General features: G+C 49.0%; 1 protein-coding gene across 1 annotated transcript; it reads left to right on the forward strand.

The window, feature by feature from the left end:
- Positions 1 to 8,450: 8,450 nt before the first annotated feature.
- On the forward strand, positions 8,451 to 18,977 carry MORN3 (MORN repeat containing 3). Its single transcript, XM_030501006.1, has 6 exons — positions 8,451 to 8,560; positions 9,917 to 10,072; positions 10,746 to 10,903; positions 12,515 to 12,674; positions 15,804 to 15,988; positions 18,415 to 18,977. The coding sequence occupies exons 2-6, from the start codon at positions 9,928 to 9,930 to the stop codon at positions 18,484 to 18,486; spliced, it is 720 nt and encodes a 239-aa protein (XP_030356866.1). The 5' UTR covers positions 8,451 to 8,560; positions 9,917 to 9,927; the 3' UTR covers positions 18,487 to 18,977.
- The last annotated feature ends 95 nt before the right edge of the window (positions 18,978 to 19,072 follow it).

Here is a 19,072-nt window from a genome sequence, read left to right on the forward strand (position 1 = left end):
GACGTCATCGCGCGGGGCTGGGCGCGGCGCCGCGGTGGCGCGCGCCAACCCGCCCTACCCGCCCCGCCCCGTCTCCCGCCCACCCGCCCGCCCGCGGCCACCGCTCCCCGCAGTGACAGCTCCCCTCGGCCACCGTGCCCCTCAGTGATCGCGCCCCGCAGTGATCGCGCCCCTCAGTGATCGCTCCCCACAGTGATAGTTCCCCTCGGCCACCGCGCCCCTCAGTGATCGCGCCCCGCAGGGATCGCGCCCCTCAGCGATCGCGCCCCTCAGCGATCTCGCCCCTCAGTGATCTAGCCCCGCAGTGATCGCGCCCCTCAGTGACAGCTCCCCTCGGCCACCGCGCCCCTCAGTGATCGCGCCCCTCAGTGATCGCTCCCAGCAGTGATCGCGCCCCTCAGTCACGCTTCCCTCGGTCATCGCTCCCCTCAGTGATTGCACCCCTCAGCCACCACTCCCCTCGGCCATCGCTCCCCTCGGGCACGCTCTCTTCGGCCATCGTTCCCCTCAGCCACACTCCCCTCGGTCATGTTCTCGGCCGCTGCTCCCCTCAGCCACACTTCCCTCAGCCATCACTCTCCTTGGCCACGCTCCCCTTGGCCATCGCTCCCGTCAACCATTGCTTCCCTCAACCGTCACTCCCCTCAGCCACGTTCCCCCCAGCCACACTCCCCTCAGCCATTGCTCCCCTCAGTGATCGCTCCCCACAATGATCGCACCCCTCAGTGATAGCTCCCCTCAGTCATGCTCCCCTCGGCCATTGCTCCCCTCAGTGATCGTGCCCCTCAGCCACCACCCCCCTCAGCCACTGCTCCCCTCAGCCACAATCCCCTCGGCCACACTCCCCTCAGCCATCGCTCCCCTCGGCCATCGCTCCCCTCAGCCATCGCTCCCCTTGGTCATCATTCCCCTCATCCACACACCCCTCGGTCACGTTCTCCTTGGCCGCCGCTCCCCTCAGCCACGTTCTCCTCAGCCACACTCCCCTCAGCCACGTTCTCCTCAGCCACACTCCCCTCAGCCATCGCTCCCATCAGGCACATTCCCCTCAGCCATGCTCCCCTCAGCCATCACTCCCCTCAGCCACGTTCCCCTCAGCCATCGCTCCCATCAGCAATCACAGGCAATGACCTGCATCTGCACTGGGCTTCCAGAGAAACCTGCTCAGAACTTGGGCAGTAGTCGGGAATTTCTGCTGATTTAAGAACCATGAACCATAGGAATGTTGCATTGTCCCTTCAGCTTGTCCAGTGAGGTCTGTGATGTGCAGAGATCAAACTCCTGTGTTGTGGCAGGCCTTGATAACCTTGACGTAGAACAATGAACCAGTAACCTTGTATAAATGTCACAGGAATTTGTTATGTTTGCATTAATTTTCCCCTGGATTCCAGTGTTCGTCCACAACCCTGCATAATGGGACCTAAAGGGTCCAAAATCCAAATTCTGTAGTCCAAAATGCAGGCTTCCTGTAGCATAAGGAATCCCAGATTGGTTTGGGTTGGAAGGGACCTTAAAGCTCATCCAGTTCCAACTCCCTGCCACAGGCAGGGACACCTTCCACTAGAGCAGGTTGTTCCAAGCCCCTGTGTCCAACCTGGCCTTGAACACTGCCAGGGATGGGGCAGCCACAGCTTCTCTGGGCACCCTGTGCCAGCGCCTCAGCACCCTCACAGGGAAGAGCTTCTGCCTAATGTCTATCTAAATCTCCCCCGTGTCAGTTTAAAGCCATTCCCCCTTGTCCTGTCCCTACATGAACTTGTGGATATTTGCCCTGGTCCATAGTTCTGCAGCCTGATGACATATTCATTTGGGCCACAGTATTTCTGTGGGTGCCGTGTGTACAAAGGCAGGAAATGTTGTGAATTTCCCACTCAGAGCCATGCTGGCCCCTGAGCTCTCCCAGAACAGCCTCGTACCGAGGGATCACCAGAACTTTATTCAAAACCTTCCTACCTCTTCCCTACACCTCTTCACAAGGAACAATTCTTACGCATATTGAGGCTGTGTGTAAGTATAACCTCAAAAAATAATTCCTTCCAGGTCTTTTAACTAAGACATGCTAATTACTAACATTTATCCAAGAGATCTGTGTTTTCTTTAAAGCAGAAAACACAAAAGAGTCCTGTTAAATACAGATACTGTGAGTGTAGCAGGGCTGGCCATACAGCTGGCTCTGGCATTACTTAATGCTGTGCCCTTACAGAAGATTTCAGAATTACCTGTAATGTCTTTCCACCTCCTGGGAGATTACAGCTGTTTGTATAATCTTGTTATTTCAATCACATCTTTGGGAATAAAACTAAAGTGAGGTAAAATAACGGCGAGTTCTTTTAACTAGATCTAGAGAATTTGTTTATTATGGTGAATGTAATTTTGCTTGCCAAGAATGGAAACTGCAGATTTTAATTAGGTTTATCTATTTTAAAAGGACTCTAATTTCTGAGCTAGGAGTTTTTAAATAAAACATCACATCATATGTATCACAGGCTATATTCCTGAGTGACTTAAATTTCCATATCCACATTCTCAGCATTTGTTTTATTTAACTATCAACTTCTCCTTCAGTCTTCAGGCTTTTTGCAATTTTTCTTTCTACAACAAGTAAAACATGCTCCAAAACTAGATTTCTTGAAGGAAGAGGCTCAAATAATCTTTATGACCGTTCATCCATTTAACTTTGCACCAAGTTGTTAGATCAGTGGTCTCCTTAACACAGATCCTGCAAAAAGGAAGAGGGGACTCACTAATCCAGACAGCTTTCCTAGTGATGCCTGTGGAAAACTACAGCCCAATATGATTTTTACCTTGAGAGAGCTGCTCCCAGCAAAAAGGAGGGAAGAGTTTGAAAGAAACACTTTCCCACAAGGCTGCCTCTTAAGCCAAAGTCAACCAGTGAAGTTTACATCTCAAACCTTCCACTTCTTTCTCTTCCTCCTAAATCCTGCTAATAATAATTCCTAAAAACAGAGTGGTGAGGTAACTCCTTCAGTGTTGCACCCACTCTGTGCTGATCCAGCTAAACCTGACATATGCTTGGTTGGAGTCCAAGACCCTCCCACCTCTTTCTCTGGCTTTTCTTTTGAATATAGCAGCAATAAAACACACATCTGAGCATCCTACTTCCACAGTATGTTGTTGTCACATTCTTCACCTTTAAAGAATTCCAACATATGTTTCTCTAAACGTTTTTCTTCCATTTATTCTACAAAGTTCCCAAAATAAACTTAGATTATTGATTCTGACAGTTTTCAGTTGGTTTGGGCATTTCACTTGGGTGATTCCCCAAGTTTTGCGAGACCAAACTTAGCTTGGAGCAGCTGCCTCCTTTCATTGCAGAAATGATCGGTTTCAGAATACTGAGATCCTTTGGGTTTATTTAATCGTAAAAAGACCTTACTCTTTAAACACCACATGTTGTGGGACCTTGCTCCACAAATGGAGTGTTTCTGGACATGTTTCCCCACACATCCTTCCATTACTCAGTTTGCTCTTCAGTGTGTCCAACCTGGAAGAAAGTTGAGAGCTGAAAGTCTATTGCAATAAATTGTATTGGCATTATCATGGCTAAGCTAAAGTATAATTTACACTGACTGATTTAAGAGCTTCCTTTTGGTCTTAATAAATTTAGAGCTCAATCACATGCCAGACAACTGAAGCAACAATGGTATGAACAGCAACAGAACCGAAGCCACATCAATCCCAGGTGGAGGAACCTATGCTGGTGCTCTTTGGTGGCCAAGGTCTATGAGAGTAAAACGAGAAAGCAGTTTTAAAAATAATAATTAAAAACCAGCCAAGAAGGAGATTTGGGGCCTAATTTTGGCTGAAAAGGCTGGAACAAGAGGAATTGCAACCAGGCAAAACCGAGTTCTCCCTCCAGCCCATTATAACCTGGGTTTTGACCCTACTTTTCCCAGTGGCCTCGATGTTGTGCTTTGAAACAACTGCTCTTGGAAGAGGAAGAGGATTTGGTTAGAGCATTTCTCGGTCAGTTTGGGTTTATATCTCACACTTTGGCTGAATTATATATTCTATGTATCCGACACCCTACATAAAAATTATCCACACTTCTTACTAACAGGGTTCTTTCATAACAGCATAACATTTTTAAAGCAGAATTTCTGTTCAGTGAGTCAAAAGAACTTTCTGATAAGGCTGCAAATATCACTGGCTTCTCTTCAAGATGGTCTCATTTTGCCTTTTTTGTGAGAAGAATACACTTGCATTTACCTACTCTGTATCTTTTGTAGGACAAAAGGCACAAAATGATAACAAGTGACAAAATAACTAAGTATAACTCAGATGTTTGTACCTGGACTAAGAAAACTGTGGATGGGAATCTATAGATAAATAGCTCTGTAAAGCCTTCTTGGTGGGGCCAGGAGGGTCGTAAGGGCAGATAGTGCTGATAACCCACTCTGGGACCACAGAAGTAAATAACAAACACATAGAGATCGGGAGCAGAAGGATTTAAAATAAGCAACCCAGACACAGAGGCAACACCAAGTGTTTCCCTCCATTCCTCCAGATACAGAGGTTTTCAGAGGCAGTTTTCAATCCCAATTTGTGAATTTGAACTTGTTGCTTAATTATTTAAATCCTTTAAAAGTCTTTATTGCATCTAAAAGGGTTTCAAATACATATTGAGTTTCAAACATGTATATAACTTCTGGTCAGCAAAAGCTGTGGTTGAGTGATACATAGTTTGGACTTGCAGTTCAAAAACCTCGGGCAGCCCATGCTGCTTAAAAATAAACAAGTGAAATGGGCTGAATGAGCTGATTATTTCAACTGACAAACCCTCAGTTAAGTGCAGTGCAATATAGGGCTGAAATATTCAAAATAATACTTTTCCTGAAGGGGCTACTTCTGGTTGTAATTTAAGGCTGTAGTTTTTGGGCTGCAGTAAGCATTTTTTCTTCTCCCTCACGGCTTTCTCTCATTTCCTCCACAAACCCTTGTCCCCACTCTCCCCCATACAACTGGCCACAGGAAAACACAGGAATGATTGTCCTCAGTAATTCTTAGGCTCTGCCCAAAACCAGAGTGCGTTTAAGTGGATGAGTGGGAATAAATCCCTCCTGAGCATCTTCATTTCATTTTTAATAACAGGAAATATTTTCTCTTGTATAAGTATTTCCTAACTTGGTCAACTTCCATAGTTTTCTGTCTGGTTTTCCTGCTTAAAGAAGTCTTTGAGTTCCACCTCTCCTGCATCCCTGGATTTAGGGAGATGCAGAGTCACCAGCTGCACCCGCACATCCCCTGCCCATGCTGACTCCAGCAGAGACAGTCCTGGGTGAAACAGCCTTACAGTTTCACTATTTCCTATATTCCTTGTTACTCCCTGTTACCATCAAACCTGAAAGATCCTTCTCTGCTTGCAGCTGAAATTGCACATTGCCCCAGCACTCACCATCCCCTCCTGTGCACCTTCTGTCCTACTCGAGTGTGGACACAGTGTTTAAGCCACCTTCAATGCTACAGACACTGAAGATGTCAAATGGGCGCCCATCAGGAAGACTGACCTGTATCCCACCTCCGCAGAGGTGGCTGCTTTGTTTCAACCCAACACCCCCCACCTACCTCAAAATTTCTGCCATCCAGCCTGCATTAACCACCCAGCCTGGTACACAGTGCTGTGTACCAAAAACATGGTAAAAGGATGAGAATAAACAAGTACCTTTGGCTCATGGGAGTGACACAAGAACTTTGGTTTATATTTGAAACATGCACAGTTAATTACCTGTTAGGGAAGATTATTACAGACACCCACAAGACCATAATAGCAATCCCTGCTTGCTGGGACTGTGGAAGAAATGTAATGGATGTGGGAATTAGTGTCGGGTTTATTCAGATTTCTCTTTTAAGACCTCTGATGTGCATTTTCAGGTGGGTTCTCCTTTTTCTACCGACATTTGCAAGTCTGATTTCTTTATTACCCATCAGTACTGTAATCAGTGCTTTCATTTCCAGCCTTCTGCTGCTGCACATACTAAAAAGAACAACTAGAGGTGAAACACTTGTTGCTTATCAGCTTTTTGTATCCTGCTGGATAATCCTTAACTCAAAACCACACAGTTCCACAGAGTGGCGTGCGCTTGACGGCTCCGGCTCCATCCCTCATGCTCCCCATGTACCACCACATCCGTATCCATCCGCAGCCGCAATCCAGCCGCTCCCGTGACCCTTCACGCAGGAGTCTGGCAGAGTTGCTACGACGACCTTGCCGATGCAGCCACAGCACCCAGCCTGAACCCAGCGCAGGTCGGTGCCCATAGGGTGGCTTTTGGGGTGGGCCAGACTGGTGGGTGCTTTGCAAACCGAGCACATGGGCTTTCCCCATCGTCCACTCCCATTGCTGCTCTGGCACCTGGAGCGTTCCACACAGAGACACCGCCATGGGGCCAAGGAGTGGCTGGGGATGGCTCGGCTGTGCCGGAGGCTGCCGGCAAAGGGGCTCTGGTGCAGGACAGTGCCATAGTGCAGGGGTCAGTGCGTGGGGTGAACTCACCCGGGGCTGGGTAATGGTCAGGCAGAGCTGGTGCGGAGGCTGCAGGAGGGGATGCAGTGCGGTGGCAGGCAGGGTGCTGCTGCTTCTATGCAGCCAGGTGTATTCTCCATCTTGCTCTTCATTAAGATATAAGATGGAAAAAAGTATAGTTGTAGCTAAATCACATTGTTCTGGCGTTCTGTGAAAAGACAGGGAAAAAATAGGTTTCCTGTAGGGCTGTGCCAACTGAAGCTGCATTTAACAGAGACCTGATAAAACTCAGAGCATTGTCTGGAGGAGGACACGGGGTTCTGTAAGATCATCCCCAAGCGCAGCATCAGCAGCAGAGATGCATGGGAGCAGCAACCTCTAGCCATCAGCATCGAGAGATGCAGCCACTGCTGGGAGGTTGGAGCGACCTTGCACTGCCTGTTCCTGCTGCCAGCCTCCCCACACCCTTGCAGTGGGTGGCTAAAAACATCCAGAGTGACAAACACCAGTTATGTTATCACTTACACAAACCTGGTATCACTGTTGTAAACCTGGAAGGGGGTTCGGCAAACAAAGTTGGCTCCCACCAGCCTGCAATACCCCGGGTGCTTGGTGTGGGCTGTGCCTTGCAGGGCATGGTGGGGTCCTGTGGCTGCCCCTGCAGCTGGGAATCCTCCTTGGGGTTTTTAATTCCTAAGCTTTGAGCTAAAGAAGTGGTCAGATGCAGCGATGGGGCAGTGATGCTCCCATGTGGGGGTAGTGAGGATGTCTCTCTTCACAGCCATGAGCTGCTTGGGGGTCATGGCCCGTGTTGGGGTGAGTGCATGTAGCTGTAGCTTGGCTCTTTTGCTCCCTCAGCAACGGGAGGATGGAAATGAGACGGCAATGTGCAGCTCTGTGTCCTGCAAACCCCCAGCCCTTGGCAAATATTGGCAAGAGCCCCCTTCTCCAGGGGCTGCAGCACCCAAAGGTGAAGGAGGAACTTAGCAGCTGAGCTGTATCCTGTGTTTGCATTGCAGAAAGACCATCCTCTGCAGCGGGCTGCAACTCCATCATTACGAGGGACAGATCCTGACCTCAGTGTCCTCAAACCATCATAGTCAGGTGGGTGGCATGGCCAGGGGACTCCAGCTGCCAAATCCTCCTCTGCCCTCACAGACAACACCGTCCCCAAACCATCTGCTTCAAGGGTTGCCAACATGGTGGTCTTCAACTTCCCCCCTCTCCTTGAGGTTGGTGGAGGACGTATCTGTGTCGGACAGCTGAAAGAGGAATGACCACAGGAACCCTTACCTCTCCCTGGGTCTGAGCTCACAATGCAGCACCCAGGCAGGTCTCCCAGCCCTGCCTGTGCCCCCCCAGCCCTGCCTGCGCTCCCCCAGCCCTGCCCGCGCTCCCCCAGCCCCACGGTAAGGAGCCATGTGGGACATGCACTACCCAAATCAGCTGCATTTTAGAGAGGAAGGCTCACCATGGACACAGAAGTGCTTTTTTTTAGCAATGATATCCCTCCAAGTAGCTGTTGAATGAGCATTTCCCACAGCTAAGTGGAGAACTGAAGAGGAACACAAACCATATTTTCTTAGTTATAACTTCTAGCTTTTATTGCGTAGCAAGGACCCAAAACACGCTCCTTTGCCCTCTCCTTCCAAGCTTTCACCCATGCTGGCTCCCCAGCACCCACAACACAGCAGGAATGTGAGCTCTGCTCTGAGAAAGGAAACAGCAACATCACTGGATATGTCTGTCCTGGGTTCAGCTGTAGCAGTCGTTTTTCTCCTTCTTAGTAGCTGGTGCAGGGCTGTGTTCTTGACTTGAGTCTGGGAACACCGCTGCTAAGACCGATGTTTTTAGCTGTCGCTAAGTGATGCTCACTCCGATCAAAGACTCCCTCAGCCCCATGCTCTGCCAGGGAGCAGGGGAAGCCGGGAGGAAGCAGGGAGAGATCACCTGACCCAAACTAGCCAAAGGGGGGTTCCATCCCACAGCACGTCATGCCCAGTATATAAACTGGGGGGAGTTACCCGGAAGGCCGAGATTGCTGCTGGGGTCCGGCTCGGTGTTGGTCGGCGGGTGGTGAGCAATTGTATTCTCTCCCCCTGTTGTTTTCCCTTATCATCAGTATTATTGTTGGTGGTAGCAGTGGTGGTTTTGTATTATACCTTAGTTACGGGACTGCTCTTATCTCAACCCGTGGGATTTACGTTGTTTTGATTCTCCTCCCCATCCCTCCGGCAGCGGGGGGAGGAACAAGGTGGGGGAGTGAGCGAGCGGCTGCGTGGTTCTGAGTTACCGGCTGGGCTTAAACCACGACAATGTCTCAGTCCAGCAGATCAGGACAGAAGGGGGAGCCCAGGAGACAAAATCAGAGAGCATCCCACCCCGCCAGCTCCAGCCAAGCTCTGTGTGTTGATGGCGTTCATAGAATCTTGCTTTTGTTTTTACAGCTGCCTTTTGGCGTTTTATTTATGGTCTGTAGGAGACCACTCTCACCTCTGAGTCTGTGCTGCATTCCCACTATGCTGAACAGCGACTTTTTCCACCAGCAGTGCCCAGACATCGCCACCATAGAGTAGGGAAGGGACATCCACCATTGTCCTCTCCGTGCAGATGCAACTAAACATCTTCTCCATCCTTTTCCCCAATGCTGATCTTTTCCTTGCAGACCTCCAACCCTCAAATCACCTCCCACCTGTGCCAGTCATTCCCTGTGTGCTGTTCATGCTTTAAACCCCACATCACTTCAGAATCCGCCTCCTTGGCAGCTTGCTTGTCCTTCCCTGGGCAAGCTGCAGCCTCCTAGTACACAGAAACATTGTGGGTTTGACCTCTCTTAACCAGACACCTGCAGGACTGACATTTTTAGCAGTAAAAGAGCTTGAGCTGTGTTGCTGCTGGGCATCTGAAGTGTCTGAGCTCCCAGTGGGCTGCAGGGACACTGGCCAACTCTCTGACCTGCTCCATCTCGTGAATGCTTTCCAATGGCCTGAGATGTTTCCTAGCAAACAAATCATTTTCCAATTTGATTTAATGACTGCTCCTGCTTCACACAGAGCCATTGGAGGAGCAGCCATGGGAAGGAGCCCAGCAAGGTTTCAGCTGTACGGAGAAGAGGCTGCCCTTCCCTGTGCTTCCCGAGGTGTCTGGCAGGGACAGAGATCAATACCCACCACAGACTCCACCTGCTGAGACTTATTTAACATCTAACAGGCCAGGCTATGCTGTGGGCCTGTTTTCAGACAGTGCTGGTTTGTACTTTGGTATCTTTGGATACCTTCCGTTTGTTATATCTCTACCCCTCCAAAACCGGACATCAATTACTGACTCGGGTGAATACTGAAACAGAGCTCACAAATAGACTGTTTTACTTGTACCTGCCTTAGTAATTTCTCTCTTAATTTATTGCTGACAATAGTTTGTTTTCCTCTCCAGCCAGGAACAATATGCCTGTTGTAAAAAAACGCAGAACTCGAGAGCCCCTCTGGCATGAACGGGACTCGAAAGCACAGAAACATGGGTTAAGACACACAGTCTATGCTGTAAATGGGGATCGGTACACCGGAGAATGGCAGGACAACTTGAAACATGGTAAGATGGATCATTTTGAGGAAAAGTACCAATTTAGGTGTCCTAACAAAAGTTCCTAGGGGCAGGGGGTGGTCAGCAGTTGTATATGCTCCTGGAAGAGCATTCATTCATGTATCTATGTATGTCTTTGATAGATGTCATGCAAAAATGTACTCAGAAATACTTCTCAATGGTAACTTGCAGAGCTTTTGCATGCATTTGGGGGCAATCACCCAAAATATCTAGGTTATAATATCTCAAAATCCTCTGCAAACACAGCAAGCTGCAGTCAGCTCCACACACCGGGATGTGCCCTGGCTGCACAGTCCCCGGAGCTCTCTTGGTTCCTGACTTGGCTTCACGAATATTCATTTATCCTCAAGCTGTGGCAGGTTCTGCAGGAGACAGAGCAGGGGAAGGAGACCCTGACTGAGCCCTGAGCAGCCAGAGCAGGACAGGCTTGTTTGCAAGCAGTAAAGCGGGCTGGGAAAGATTTAAGTGCATTCAGCAAAGGCCACACAGGAAGCCCCGATCAAGATTAATGATGGTTCCGACTTGGGAAGCTAAACTGAATCCCAGACATAAACCTGCCCTGGTGCAGGGAGTGCTGCCTCGCCTGGGATGGAGCTGTAGGAAGGCAGCCCCATAATCCTTTTTTCTAACAAACCCATCATTCTTCTTGTGAGGTAAACAGGCAAAGGCACCCAGATATGGAAAAGCACTGGAGCTATTTACAGCGGTGACTGGAAGTTTGGGAAGCGCGATGGTTATGGCTCATACAGCATTCCTGACCCTGTAACCAAGCAGTACAAGAAGGTGTACACAGGCTGGTGGGAAAACGACCAAAAATGTGTAAGTGACATTTCCCATGCGTGCCGGCACTAAGGCAGCATCCCCCAAAACATGGGCAAGAGTTGGGTGCATGTGTCAACAAAGACCAGTTAAAATACTGGTTTGGCTAAACAAGTAGGTGGAAAAAAGAAAAGCAAAGCAAGAGCAAAAGCTCTGGTATTTAAGCCCTCTCCCCCTGCCCTCCCCAACTCACTGCTCCTGCTGTTACTCACTTCTCCATGTCAGATGCTGCAGGAGCTGCACTGTGTCCCACATCTGGCAATAGGGAAGCAGCAGCGTGTCTCTGGGTAGAAGCTATGGGAACAGCCTTTCCTCCAGGCTTGGGTTCTCTTTAAATCTTAGTCTGAACCTGCAGAAAGCTCAGGAAGCTTCAGCAGTAAATATCCATCATTCATAAACAGCCAAGTGTGGCTGAGAACACAGCATTGCCTGCTGTGTCCCCACTGGAGAGGGACTCATCCCACCCATCCCTGGTGATCAGGCTACAGCCCCGACCTCCCTCCAGCTGCCACAGAGCAGTGATCACTGCTCAGACTCACCTGAAGCTCAGCCAAGCACAATGGGGGGTTTCATATTCCATGTCTTAACCCTCCCCACCCATCCCTTTCATTCCTCTCATCCTTCAGGCAGTTGGAGGAACCTGTGTTATAAGTGCTTCAGGAAAATGTGCCTTCTTCTGGGAGTTTTACAGCACATTAGACAAATGAGTTCTTTTGGAGAATAAGCCTGTCACATAAATCACTGGTTTTTCTAAAAGGAACGTAATGAGAAAGTCATCTGGTAAAACGACTGCAATCTCATGTGCAAAATCCTTGTAGGAACGATTCTTGTGTTCACCTTTGTGTCTGCTCTTAAAATACATCAATAGCCTCTCACACTTCTAATTGGCAGGCAGCTCTGTGGCTCCAGTCTCTTGGAATATCACAGGGTATATTCATTGCTGGGGTGATGCCTGCTCCGTGGTGCCTGGCCTGGCTGGGGGGAGCCACGCATGGCATCGCTGCCTGAGCCTGCTGGTCTCACCACAGGCAGCCTTCAGGCCTGGCTTTAGCTCCTTGGGAAGGAGGAAGGCAGCAAAGTGAGGGGCTCTTTAGGACATTACTGCTTTGGGGGTACAGATGGAGGGGAAGGTAAAACTGTTTCCATGGTTTGCATCACTTGGAGACCTTTGGTGTGCTTGGTGCCAAGGGATGGAGCTGCCTGGCCTGGGATACACCGGGCTGTAGGAAGCAGCATCAGGGTTGAAAGGCACGAAATCCCCATGTTGAAAGATTCTTTTAAATACTGCCTATCCCAGGCCAGTTTATATGCTAGTAAACCCCAATTTAGATAAATATTAGTGGCAATTGTGCCAATAATAACACAATGAGATATAAACCTGAGGTTTTGTCATGGGAATAAAATCATTTGTCCCAAAAAAATCCCATACCGCCACCTCTCGTTTCCTTCAACACAAGAACGGCCACCCAGCTGGGCTGCCAGCAGCCGTGTGGCAGAGCAGCAAGCACAGGAGCAGTGCATCACTGTGCTGAGACAGTGATATCCCAAAATTGAACACTGACCCCCATCAATCCAGAGGCTCCTAATAGCCATCTCTGTGCTGACTTCCAGGGCTACGGGCTGAAGATCTACCCCAACGGGGAGCGCTACGAGGGCGAGTGGAGCGCTGGGCTGCGGAGCGGCTGGGGACGCATGTACTACCAGGATGGATCCATCTATGAGGGACAATGGCTGTTGGACAAGCCCAGCGGGCAGGGAATGCTGCGGCTCCGTAAGTACCACCCATCCTTACCCCAGGCATAGAATCATAGAATCATAGAATCGTAAGGGTTGGAAAGGACCTTAAGATCATCTAGTTCCAACCCCCCTGCCATGGGCAGGGACACCTTGCCCTAAACCATGTGGCTCAAGGCTCTGTCCAACCTGGCCTTGAACACCGCCAGGCATGGAGCATCCACAACCTCCCTGGGCAACCCATTCCAGTGCTTCACCACCCTCACTGTAAAGAACTTCTTCCTTATATCTAATCTAAACTTCCTCTGTTTAAGTTTGAACCCATTACTCCTTGTCCTACCACTACAGTCCCTAAGGAAGAGTCCCTCCCCAGCATCCTTGTAGACCCCCTTCAGATACTGGAAGGCTGCTATGAGGTCACCACGCAGCCTTCTCTTCTCCAGGCTGAACAGCCCCAACTTTCTCAGCCTGTCTTCATATGGGAGGTGCTCCAGCCCTCTTATCATCCTCGTGGCCCTCCTCTGGACTCGCTCCAACAGCTCCATGTCCTTTTTATGTTGAGGACACCAGAACTGTATGCAGTACTCCAAGTGGGGTCTCACAAGAGCAGAGTAGAGGGGCAGGATCACCATCTGCCTGCCCCCTTCAAGGTGTTGGGTGCTGTTCTCCGGATGTCTCTGCCATCCGGATTTCTGGATGCTACATCATGTCTCCCGCTGCAGCCTTGCACCAGGGTTGTGGCTGCTCCGTGTTGTCCCTCCCCTCCTGTGTTGGGGCCGGAGGCAGCACAGGCTGTGCAAGGGCCAGCTGAAGCCCGCATGCCTGAAAACTTATTTTTGCTGTGATTTACATTTAAATGACTGGGATGACTAGGGTTAGAGATAATGTACTGTTAGGGCAGAGAAGAGCAAATCTCTTTTCAAGCCAGGCACTTTGCCAGACATACTTTCTAACTGCTGCATACCAAAGAGTCCAGTTGCAGGCACAGAAAGAAAAGTTTTCTTTCTGAGTTCACTCCATCCCCTCTCTCACTTCCGACACTGTCTCATGTTGAGTGAACACAGGGGTTTCAGGAGTACACAATGCCTTCCCAGAAATAACACCAAGCACATCACGGGTTGGGAATGTTGGGGGCAATCTCAGCATAAAAATGGGAATTTGGAGTTTTTTCCCCCCCTTGTTTTGCATGGGGTTTAACACATCTTTCCTGCAAAGAAAGCCAAGAATCCCAATCCTCTGCAATACAAAGCTCAGCATTCCAGGGACATTTGAATAACTATTCTCTTCGTATTATTATTCATCTATACTATTTTTTGCTTGAAAGTGATCTCAAGGCTGGTGATTACCTAAGCAAAGCAGCTGGGAGGAACGAGCACGATCTTGACTGCGCATCACAGGCACGACTGTGCTCTCTCTGCTGGCTGTAAAGTCACTTTGGACTGGTGGCTCATCCAGATGAAATCAGCACCCACTTCCAGGGGTCACACCTTCCACTGATCTCCTTTGTTCCCATCAAAGTCACTGCTATAAACTTAAAACCCCTGCGGGCTGAGCTGCAGCTGATGAACCATTTCAGAGCCTGGTTGCCTCCAGCATATCCTGGAGCCACTTGCAAGCTAGATTCCTTTTGGTTAAAATTAGCCAGAGCAATTATTTCATACCCACAACCTCAGTGTATTCAGCTCAGCTGCTGGACGTGTGCCCACGTGCCGGCAGCTTTGAGATGGTGAAAGGAACTGAGTTCTTCAGTGGAGGTCACAATGAGCTGCAGCTCAAGATTGAATTGCTTACAGTGGCAGCGTGCCTGGCGAGGGTGAGCTTGGCTGGGAGCACTGCTCTGCTACAGCCCAGTGCCAAATGGCTTTTAAAGCAGAACACTGCACATCAGCAGGGAGCTCAGAAGCGAGCAATGCAGCTCTTGGATGCTCTAGGAGGGGAGTGGAGGGGAGCAGGCAGGTGCCACGGTGCAGCCAGGGCATTCAGTGATCCCTCCATCGCAGCCAGGTCTGTGATTTTGGTGGTTTCTGAGCTGTCAGTGGCTGGAGAGAAGCTGCTCCCCCAGCGGGCAGGGCAGGTTGGTGTTGCAGATAAGCACACCACCAGATGCGGACTGAAGATAACCACTGCCATGGCTCCAACCTGTAAAGCAGCCCCGGCCTGAGGAGCCTGGCAGCCATGCTCCCCAGAAGCATTTTTGGTTTTATGTCTTCCCTTTCAAGCATTCTGGCAGTCCCCAGCTACCTCTGTGGCACTGTGTGGGGTGCCCTGGTATTTTGGCCTGCACTTGCCACAAAGAATGGCCAAGTTCAGCTGAGACCCAAATATCTTTCCACTAAGTAACTCGGTCAGAAATCCCCATGGTTTTTGGCTTAGAAACACTGTACTTAGAAGAAGGAGACTGCAGAGGACTCTCATAGTGGCAGCAGGGTGGCCTGGATGTATCCCAGCCCAAACATTACCATGGCTGTGGTGCCCCTTCTCAACCAGCATCCCTGGACGAGGCTGCTCTCTCCGCCTTGCAGCTCTGCTTTACCTGTTGGTGATGGATGGATTCCTGGAGAGCAGCAGAGAGCCTGAAAAAATCCTCTCCCAACCTGCAGAAAACCACCAAGAGATGCAGTACAGCTGGAAGAACAGCCTCTAACTGATTGCCTGAACCATTCAGACACTCAGCAGTTCTTGCCCTGTAATTCACTGAGGAAAAACATAACTACAAGTATTCTTTGAGATCAAGATTATTTTGACTGGACAACAGTCAGACAGTGCTGCTGCTCCGTGCCCAGACAAGCAAACCTCTTCAAGCCAGAGATCCTGCGTGATTTGTTGCAATGACAAATCTGAAACTTATATCCTATAATTTCTCATGTTGTAAAGAGTGACTCAGTGACTACTCCCTTACTCTGAGCTCCGTATATCAGCAAAAAATTAACATCACTGTGAGAAGAACAAAGCAGGTGAACACAGTTTGTGTTCCAAGCAGGCAAGTGTGGGCTCCTTTCACAGCCTTTCCTCCCTCTGTGGCCCAGCAAATAGAGTCCCCTTAAAATTACTAAGAGGAGCCAAGCAGATTTCCTCTTCTGTCCATTCCCGGTGTTGGTTGATTTTGTTTGTAGCCTCTTACCAAAATGGTGCAAATTTCATGGTCTGTTCATGTATTTAATTGCAGCCAATGAAAATCGGTACGAAGGAGGCTGGAAAAATGGAAAAAAGCATGGCCCAGGGAAATTTTTCTACTTGGATAAGGGGCAGCTGTTGGAAGGTATCTGGGCATCTAATGTACCAAAATGTGGAATTGTGACTGACTTCAACAAAGATGAAGCTCCTGCCCCTCCTCAATATCCCATCCCAAAGGTAATTGTTTGGAAATCTTGGTTTTGCTGGTAATGTTGCATTCCTGAGGGCTTGGGTCAGCTCTCCAGGTAGCATTGCACTCTTGTTCAAGTGATCACTCCCATGGGATTCCCAGCTCACGGGGTGTGTGCTCAGTGTCTTTTGGCCAGCAGTGTCCTAAATTGCCCCGTAGGGACAAACAGCTCATCCAGCAACTGCTGGAGCCTCCCACTCACCTACATCTGAAAAAATGCAGTTCTCATGCACCAGGACTGCTTAGAGACCTGGAGCAGCACAAAGGAAACAGGGACAATAGAGGCAGGAACAATAGTGGGATTTACGTCAAAACGAGGTGATTTCACCAAGCCAAAGTGCTAAAGCCAACGAGACCGAACTGAAACGTGTGTGGCTGCAGCGCCCATATCAGCTATTTCCTTTACCTGGGCACCCAGAGGCAGGGGCTCACCCGCATCCAGCAGCCCCATGGGCAAAGGGGTGCATGTAGCTGCCCACCTCACCCTGAGGTGACATCTCAGATGTCTGAGAGCCAACAGCCTCCACTGCCCTTTTCCCTAAAGGCTGACAGAGGCTGCAGAGGAAGAGCTGGTCCCACCTCCTCCCTGTAAGGCATGTGGCATGCTGGGCCATCCCACCACTTTGCTGCAGGAGTGAGAGGATAGGAGAGCCTGTCCCCAGCTCCATGCCCTCAGAGGAGAGCAGGGACTGGGATCAGTAGGGAACAGACAGGGCTCCGAGTGACACAGCTGGCCAAAAGTCTCAGCTTGAATCCCCACAGGCTGTGCTGCACATGTGAAGCAGGCATCATATTCCAAGGCATGGTTACTGCAGGATACAGGTGGGGAAGCTCCTCTTTGCTTAGAGCCAAGCAGGAGCACACTGGATAACCAGGACACAGTTACTCCATAACACAGGGAATGGCACAGCCCTGTGGCAGGTAAAAGCTGCCTCCCTTCCTCATCTTCTCCAGGAACAAGGTTATTGCAAATGATATTGAGACACACAGCCTGTGAAAAGCTCACAGCTGTTCCATCTTCGCTTCTTTTTTCGAGGCTGGTTTCTATAGCAAGGGCCCCTTTGAGCACAGACATTTTTGACAAGCCAGCTAATCCTGTGAGTACTAGGCACACCCACAGCAGCACAGAATAACAAACACCAAATACTCACCAGGAAGAAAACAATCTCTGTTTTGCAAAAAGAGTGAAAGGAGCAGTACTCCTGCAGCTAAAAATATTTATCTGATAAGATTTGTTAAAGGTCACCCAAGAACAGCCTCAACAACCCACCAAACAGCCTGGGAGGAGTCAGTATTTTGCCAAGACAGGATGCTCAATCCTGGCTGCTTATTTAACTCCACAGAGATCAAGTTATGACCCACTTTTCTTCTGCTCTATGAGCAAAAAGAAAGCATCAGCTTTTCCTGCCGTTATTGAGCTTTCCACTGGAAGAGATTTATTGATCTCAGAATGTGAAGGAAGTAACAGATAAAGGGAGGAAAATCGACTTCAGATTTTCATAAACCCTTTGTTAAATTACTGTCACAAGCAGCTGTTGAAGAATGAGTAGGGTGAATGTTAGAAACTGCCAAAACCAGAGATGCACTAAATAGCTTTTGCCTGCAAGAGGCTAACAGTGAGGATCTGAGCTTCTGCATGGGAGAAGCATCAGCGTGTGTCCTCATTTGGAGGAAAAAGGAGCAAACAGTGGGGATGCACAGGGCAGAAAATGCTGAAAACTAGAGAGCAAATGTCATCAGCTTTGAAGGAATCCAGTGCATAGATGATGGGGTTGCATCAAGGCAGAATTTAAACGTGACTGCAGATGTGGGGAAACACGTAGCACGGTGGACTTGGGATATTTGCTGTTATAATGGTTGAAGCCAAGGCTTCAGAAAGCTTAACAAAATAAATGAGAGAAAATCTGGACATCTTCCACCTGGAAGACCACCACACACAAACCCCTCAGAAAGCATCAGGACATAAAAGCAGGTCAGAGTGAGATGACAAGTTCCTGGCAGGGCTTTGGCACTTCCCCTTCAAGACTCTGCATCCAGTCACACTCAGGTTACTCGATTCCAGACTCCTGCTTTAACAGGAGCCTTGATGCTCACTTGGGTGACTGCCATTGCCTTTTAAAACTATAGGGGAGACCCATAGGCTGCAAATCAAAACCAGTTCTGCCCAAGAATATATCTTTTGTTAAAGGAGAATCAGTCCCCTCCACACAGAGCTATTCCAAGATGAAGCGATGTTCAACATGCCAATAAAATTAGGGAAGTACAGCATGTTTCTAGAAGAGCAATTGAAAGGCTGCAATACAAAATCATAATACATGGGAGCTTCTCTCTTACTGCTCGAGTAATCAAGATCTATAAAACCGTAAGCTTGTTCAATTACACTGCATAAGAGATTTGTATTCTTTCTGTTCAGATCGAACTGGCAGATCCAGATGGTGTTTTATCAGAAGCCCAGGCGATGTTTGATGACAGCCAAAATGAATAACCGGATGCTGAAGGAAAAAAAAGATGCATGATAAGAACACAATCATGAGTGAGTTACTCAAATGAGTCTCAAATGCACTCTGTGGTGTATTGTGTCTTTGTTTCCCTCACTTTTCCCTCAAGGCTGCTCATGTAGAGTCATAGAACGGTTTGGTTTGGAAAGGACCTTCAAATCATCTGGTTCCAACGCCCCTGACATGGGCTCAGCTCAGAAGCCGCCTCCCACTGCCCCTTATTTTGGAAAGGAAAAGGTGACTCTTTTCCCATCTCCTCTGTAAAGAAATCACACTCCTGTTGGGATCAAGGTCTTTCGCATTAAGAAGCAAGGTCTCTATTAGCTATAAAAGAAAAACTCTACAAAAGGTACAGTCAAGTAATTCTCCCCTCCTGCTCCCCCCAAACTTGTCCTGATATATACCTCTGACCCAAAATGTCTTTTAAAGTTGTAACGGATCATGTTTTAATTAATACAGTTTTATTAATACAATTTGATGTGCTCTCTCTGTGCATTTTCCATAACATCACCCTGGGTTTCCTCCCTAACCCACAAGCACTGGCTCTCACCCTGCCTCTGCTCCTTGGCCAGC

Source organism: Strigops habroptila, chromosome 11, assembly GCF_004027225.2.
Source record: "Strigops habroptila isolate Jane chromosome 11, bStrHab1.2.pri, whole genome shotgun sequence".
In the NCBI taxonomy this organism is placed as follows: Eukaryota; Metazoa; Chordata; class Aves; order Psittaciformes; family Psittacidae; genus Strigops; species Strigops habroptila.

Excerpts from the sequence above, each read along its gene's own strand:
- MORN3 (XM_030501006.1), top strand. The coding sequence starts at position 9,928 with ATGCCTGTTGTAAAAAAACGCAGAACTCGAGAGCCCCTCTGGCATGAA. Across the intron at positions 10,073-10,745 it reads GCAGGACAACTTGAAACATG|GCAAAGGCACCCAGATATGG; the intron begins GTAAGATGGATC and ends TGAGGTAAACAG. Across the intron at positions 12,675-15,803 it reads GCAGGGAATGCTGCGGCTCC|CCAATGAAAATCGGTACGAA; the intron begins GTAAGTACCACC and ends ATTTAATTGCAG.